The sequence below is a fragment of the Eptesicus fuscus genome, chromosome 5 (assembly GCF_027574615.1).
Source record: "Eptesicus fuscus isolate TK198812 chromosome 5, DD_ASM_mEF_20220401, whole genome shotgun sequence".
Taxonomy (NCBI): domain Eukaryota; kingdom Metazoa; phylum Chordata; class Mammalia; order Chiroptera; family Vespertilionidae; genus Eptesicus; species Eptesicus fuscus.
In genome coordinates, this window is record NC_072477.1 from 56,350,534 (window position 1) to 56,356,533 (window position 6,000).

General features: G+C 41.5%; 1 protein-coding gene across 1 annotated transcript in view; it reads left to right on the forward strand.

Annotated features, from left to right (window-relative positions):
- MYO5A (myosin VA) overlaps positions 1 to 5,533 on the forward strand; it is a 195,244-nt gene extending 189,711 nt beyond the window's left edge. Inside the window, exons 39-41 of the mRNA XM_028147757.2 lie at positions 1,539 to 1,713; positions 2,807 to 2,887; positions 3,145 to 5,533. Coding sequence (XP_028003558.1) covers positions 1,539 to 1,713; positions 2,807 to 2,887; positions 3,145 to 3,297 — 409 coding nt within the window. The 3' untranslated portion in view covers positions 3,298 to 5,533. The remainder of the gene's footprint in view (positions 1 to 1,538; positions 1,714 to 2,806; positions 2,888 to 3,144) is intronic.
- Positions 5,534 to 6,000: the final 467 nt, after the last annotated feature.

Sequence of the window (6,000 nt, forward strand, 5' to 3'; positions counted from 1 at the left end):
GAGAATCATTGATTGGCTGCCTCCTCCACGCCCCCTACTGGGGACCGAGCTGAAACCCAGGCATGCACCCTTGACCAGAATCGAACCCGGGACCCGTTAGTCCGCAATCCAACTCTCAATCCCGCTGAGCCAAACTGGCTAGGGCTTTTGTGTGTGTTTTAATTGTACAATAATAAAATATCAAATTTTAATGCAGAATTATAATGCTTGGTTGCTCTTGGAAATTTATTTTAACAAAATACCTTTCTGTACCGTGGCAACAAGAGCGTGTTTAGCGAGTCTTTCACTAATATTTGAAATGTGCCCCTTGGTGTTTTAGGAAGAGCTGCACTCGGTTTGATGCCAACTACTCCTCAGCATAACCTCATTATCATAATAGAATTGACTTATTTTACAAGTAATTTATTTTAAAACAGAAAATTCACCAAGGGGAGGCAGGAATTCTCCTACAAAAGTCTTTAGTTACTCAGTCTCAGGAAACGGCATTGTTTTCAGATTTCCCATTCTGACCCACATCCATTGTAGTTAACATTGAGAAGCTAATGCCTTACCCCCAGGTAGCAGAATCTCTTTCTCTATAAGTTGTTTATACATTTGCAGCACCTAATAATTCCTCTTGTTAGCGTGATTATTCACTCTGATTGTGTGTCCATCTACCTCATTTTATTTATTTTATTTTTATTTTTAAATATATTTTATTGATTTTTTACAGAGGGGAAGGGAGAGGGATAGAGAGTTAGAAACATCGATGAGAGAGAAACATCGATCAGCTGCCTCCTGCACACCCCCCACTGGGGATGTGCCTGCAACCAAGGTACATGCCCTTGACAGGAATCGAACCCGGGACCCTTCAGTCCGCAGGCCGACGCTCTATCCACTGAGCCAAACCAGCTAGGGCCATCTCTTGACACCTCAGCACCCATGCAGTTTTGGAGTCTTCCTCTCTTCCAGTGGCCCCCACTTTCCTTTCTCTCCTCCCCTCCCTGAGCTACCTTGGGCCACTGCCTCCATTATATCCACGCTCTTCCCTAAAGAAGGCTGGAGCACAGAGTGTGTGTATGCGGAGGGAGGGGTGTTATTATTCAGATGGACTTAAGTAAGAGAGAGGACTTAAAGGATTATCACTTCTCACCTCTGAAGTTGTAGGAGAAACTACAAAGTGTTTCTGGTCAGCTGTCTAAGGAAGGCACAGCCACATAATGTGTTCTGTCTTATCTTTTAGCCAGTCTCACTTCATAACTTTTGCTATAATGGCTACTTTTCCATCTTGCATAAAGATAATTATATTCTCTAGTCGTTTACTCTTTTATAATTGTGATTATAAACCTCATGACTTTTTATAATTTTTAAGTACAGCTGATAAGATTTAAGAAAAGCAAACAAGAATACTGCCTGTCATTTTAACAAATTCCTGACAAAGCCATACACAGAAAATTAAGGCATTTATGACAACTTTCAGTAAATTTGCATTCTCCCTCCCTTCTCTCTCACTCGCTCTCTCTCTCTCTCTCTCTCTCTCTCTCTCTCTCTCTGCACAGGTACAATGTCAGTCAACTGGAAGAATGGCTGCGTGACAAGAATCTGATGAACAGTGGGGCTAAAGAAACCCTGGAACCTCTCATTCAAGCTGCTCAGCTTCTGCAAGTGAAAAAGAAAACAGATGATGATGCAGAAGCCATCTGCTCCATGTGCAATGCTTTAACTACTGCCCAGGTAACGCAGCTTCCCTCCTTTGACATCATTTCACATTCGTGAAGGGTGATATTGGGCAAAAAAAGAAGTCCTCTAGAGATTGCTCTCGTCTGAGCTGACTTCTCTGTGTCAGAGAAGACATATATCTGACAGCTCTTGAAGTAGGATTTTACCAGGAAGTCACACATTTCAGTGCACTGAGACACAACCAGGAACGAAAGAGTTCCTGCTCTGAGGGGTTAGCATCCTAGGCCTGCTATGGAGCTTGTGTTCCAAAAATAATTTTCCGTATTATTTTATAAGTCTTTTTAACTTCTCTATTTTAAGATAGATAATTCTTGTTTCTGAATTGAGTTTCTATCTCAAGGGACCACACTTGTTGCTGAGGGAAACACTTCAATATATAAGGACAATCCCTGCTGAAAAGGAACTGCAAGTTTAGTAGGGAAGACAGATGTGTCCAGCTGATTCTGCTGGAAGGGATTCTAGTGAGCTCAGTGGTGAGGTGTCTGAAGGAGTGCTGAGGGCGATAACTGACTGACTGTTCAGAGGAGGGCCCGTCAGGCACGGCATTGAGTTTAAGGAGGGAGCAGAGAAGGGAGGACCCTGAGGACCGGCAGCCGCGTGAGGGGAGGCGTAGGCATGCGCATGCTCACTTCTCATTTGCCCAGTTATTTCTGTGCTTACTCTTGGACTTTCTTAGTGTTCGTCACATATCTCATAGCATAGAAAGCTCACGTAGGTTACACATAGAGTATGTGTTGAAAGCAGCTAGAAGGATAGTAAGGATCCTGTCAAAATTGCCACTTTGGGAAACTGGGAGGATGAGAGTGGGGGGCACTTTTGCTTTTTATGTTTTGTTCTTTTTGTACAGTTTGAATGTTTTTCCAAATTTATATTTCTTTTCAAAATGTACAATTATTTTATAATACATTTTTATTATAAAAATTAAAATAGTAAAAATACATGTGCCCTCAGACCATCTCATCTTCCCTCCCTCCCCACCAGCCCTGGGAGGAATGGAAACTACGCTGAGATCTTTCCGGTCTTCTATATTATGAGCCCCAGTGCACTTGACTATATGCTGAAACTTTGATCATTTTATTTCTCACAGATTGTCAAAGTGCTGAATTTGTATACGCCAGTTAATGAGTTTGAAGAAAGAGTCTCTGTGTCATTTATTCGTACTATACAGGTAAGATCTCCCAACACAGTTTTTTAATGGAAATTTTACAGTTTGTTGAAGGATAATTTTTTTAATTTTTATCATATTTTTACAGTGCATTAAGTTTTTCTTGTAACAGCTTATTGGGAAAATGAAGTGAATTTAAAACAAATGTAAACATTCTTCATTAGCTGGGGAATTGTGGGTAGGATTTTTGGCAGAAGAAAATTGTCTTTATAGATTCAAAGAATTGATGCTCTGCTTTTTTGTTTTTTTATTCTTCTTAGATGCGTTTACGAGACAGGAAGGACTCTCCTCAGCTGCTCATGGATGCTAAACACATCTTTCCCGTCACCTTTCCTTTCAACCCGTCCTCCCTCGCCCTGGAGACCATCCAGATCCCAGCCAGCCTGGGCCTGGGCTTCATCTCCCGGGTCTGAAAGCCACGTTGAGGCAAAAGGACAGTACATTTCTTGCCTGAAATAAGAACCCATTATTTCCAGTGAGCTACTGAAGACACATTTTTAAAGAAGATGTAGTCATTATCTTCCAAACAAGAGGTTATTAACTGGAAACCTCCCTAGAATACTTTCATCACCTCGGAAAGAAGTCACACTCCTTCGTGCTGTTACCTGTAGCACCGCGCACCCTTGCTCATTAGGTACCCCGAGTTCACATGCAGGTGAATAATGGAAGGAAGGGGAAATGTATCTTGAGTTGCCAGCATTTATTTTAAATCCTTAGCACTGCATCTAAATGGTATAAAAAACCATAAATTCCAGATAGGAGTGGTTGTTAGGAAGGTACCCACAGAGAATGTCCTCTGTGTAACCAGAAGAAAAATCACTATTGAGTACATATATCAGTTTAGGAATCATGGTGATGTTGAACTGGATCACAGAAATCAACTGCAGTAGGTATAGTAGCTGGACAAGTAACGTCCTTTATGTGTCATTATGATGTAGAGATATTAAGAAAATGCTGGTTTACTGTATAGCATAGAAGTCTATTTGCACTGTAGTTTCCTGAGCATTTTAAACTGCTGCTACATACTGGGTTTTTCAACATGTAAGCGGTATTCTTGTTAGGTACTACGACAATAAGCTTCTCTTTTATCAACTCTGTTTACAGTACAATCAGATCAGTTTTAACTGGATTCTTTGCAAACATCTACAGGTTCACCTGCACAAGTAGCAGACACTGGGAAGTCATGTAGTAATATGACAGAATGTTTGACATTCAGGGGTAGGATTAGACAGAACGGCAGTTGTTGGTGTCATTATTTATTCAGGACATATTACAGTGGTGTGCTCATTATTTTTCCCTGGTGGATACCACAACAGGGTACAGTGTTCTGTGAAGTGACTTATTTTTAGTTCCCAGATCTGATTTCTGCAATGCATATAGTCAACCTTGACAGGTTTCCTTTCTTCTTAATTTATTAAGAAATAATCTCAGTCACTATCTAGAGAGCATTGTCAGAATATTTATGATTCAGGTCTTAAAACGTTGATTATCCTATAAATTATGCAAAAAGAAGGTGTGTAATGAATACTTATGATTCCTTTTTTTTTTAGCCTTTGCAATTTCTATAAACGTTCTCAGTAACGCTAGATACTTTAAAGATCATCGTGTTAGAAATACTTTGACTTATCTAAGAAATATTAGAAGATTGCTGAATTTTACAGAGGATTGGGCTTCATAAGACCCAAATTCTATGTTTTCACTCCTAAATTTTAATTAAACATATTCTGCATTTTTCCTTAAAAATCTTATACATAAATCTTTCAGGTTGTGCAAATACAAATCCTTAGCTTTCATCAGAAACTCTGTTTCTTCATTGCAATCATAGATTTATATAATTTAACTCCCAGATGGTTTATAAAAATGCATCTTATTAAAATATGTGCAATATTATTAATGGAAGTCAAACAGTTTAGAACCAGTGATAAAGATTGTTATTAAAAGATAAATACTATCTGTTAACTTATTTGGGCCTCAGATTCCTCTTTTATAAATAAGAGGATTGGACAATTGACTCTTAAGGTCCCTTCCACGTCTAACATCTCTCCTCTCGGCGCTTAGATCCTAGAGAAATGAGCTGTAGTTCCTCAGTAAGTTTGTCCTCTGATATAGAGACCAGTGTTCAGTGCCTGTTAAGTCTGAGGGATTAATAAAAATATCACAAGTCTGCTTAGTTATAACCTTTCTTCAATGTGCATGATCTGTGTCCATGATTTTAGAAAGTTAATTGGTCTAGGTGATTTTTATTGAATCACATACTGCTGTATTCAATTGGATACATTTATTTGCAAAACCAACCCAAAACATTACTAATTCAATCAGATTCTCTCAGTTTTGCCTGGTTTGTCACTGTGGTTTTCAGTGAACAGTGAACTCATAACCAGATGGTTAGTACTGAATGTGTCATAGTCTAAGAGCATAGGTGGGACTTGAGTGGGGAGAGGCTCACAACGAAATGCCACTGCCAGTAGGCTGTCCACCGAAGCCCCCAACCTCCCCAGCTCAGTCCTGTGCAGCGTGTCCATGCGACCCTCAGTCTTGTCAGGTCTTCACGATGCGCCGTGGCTCCTGCTGCCTTGCAGCCCCTTTTCCTCCTCCCAGACACCTCGCATCCTGAAGCGTCTCTCGTCGAGGCCTTGGTGTCTCCCAGGACTGCTGTCCTGCCGGACAGTGCTGCAGCCTGTCCCCTGCTGGGCCGGAGGGCCTATTCAGGGACGGCCACACAAAGTTCCACTGTTCCAGGGCTCCCAGGCTCCCAGGACCCAGGTGGGGTCGGAATTAACTTAGCAGCCTAAAGACCTTTAGTCATGACAAGAGTACCTGAAGCAGGGGCCCCGTGGCCTGGTAACAACTGCTACTTGAGGATGCAACACTGTTCTGAGGACTGCTCACCCGCCCTTCTGTCCATCCACACTCTCATGCGGCTGCACACACTTCCGGCAGCTTCCACCTGCCCATGTATCTGTTCGCTCTTCCCCTTCCGTCAAGCAATCCGTGTATCCCATCTCCGCTCTGACTGCGTTGAAGGCAGTAATGGATGTAGTCAGTCCTTAGCTGCCCCCTGGCCCGCCTGGTGGCTTACCTCGAGGCTAATCTGTAAAACTTGTTCTCCTTCTCTG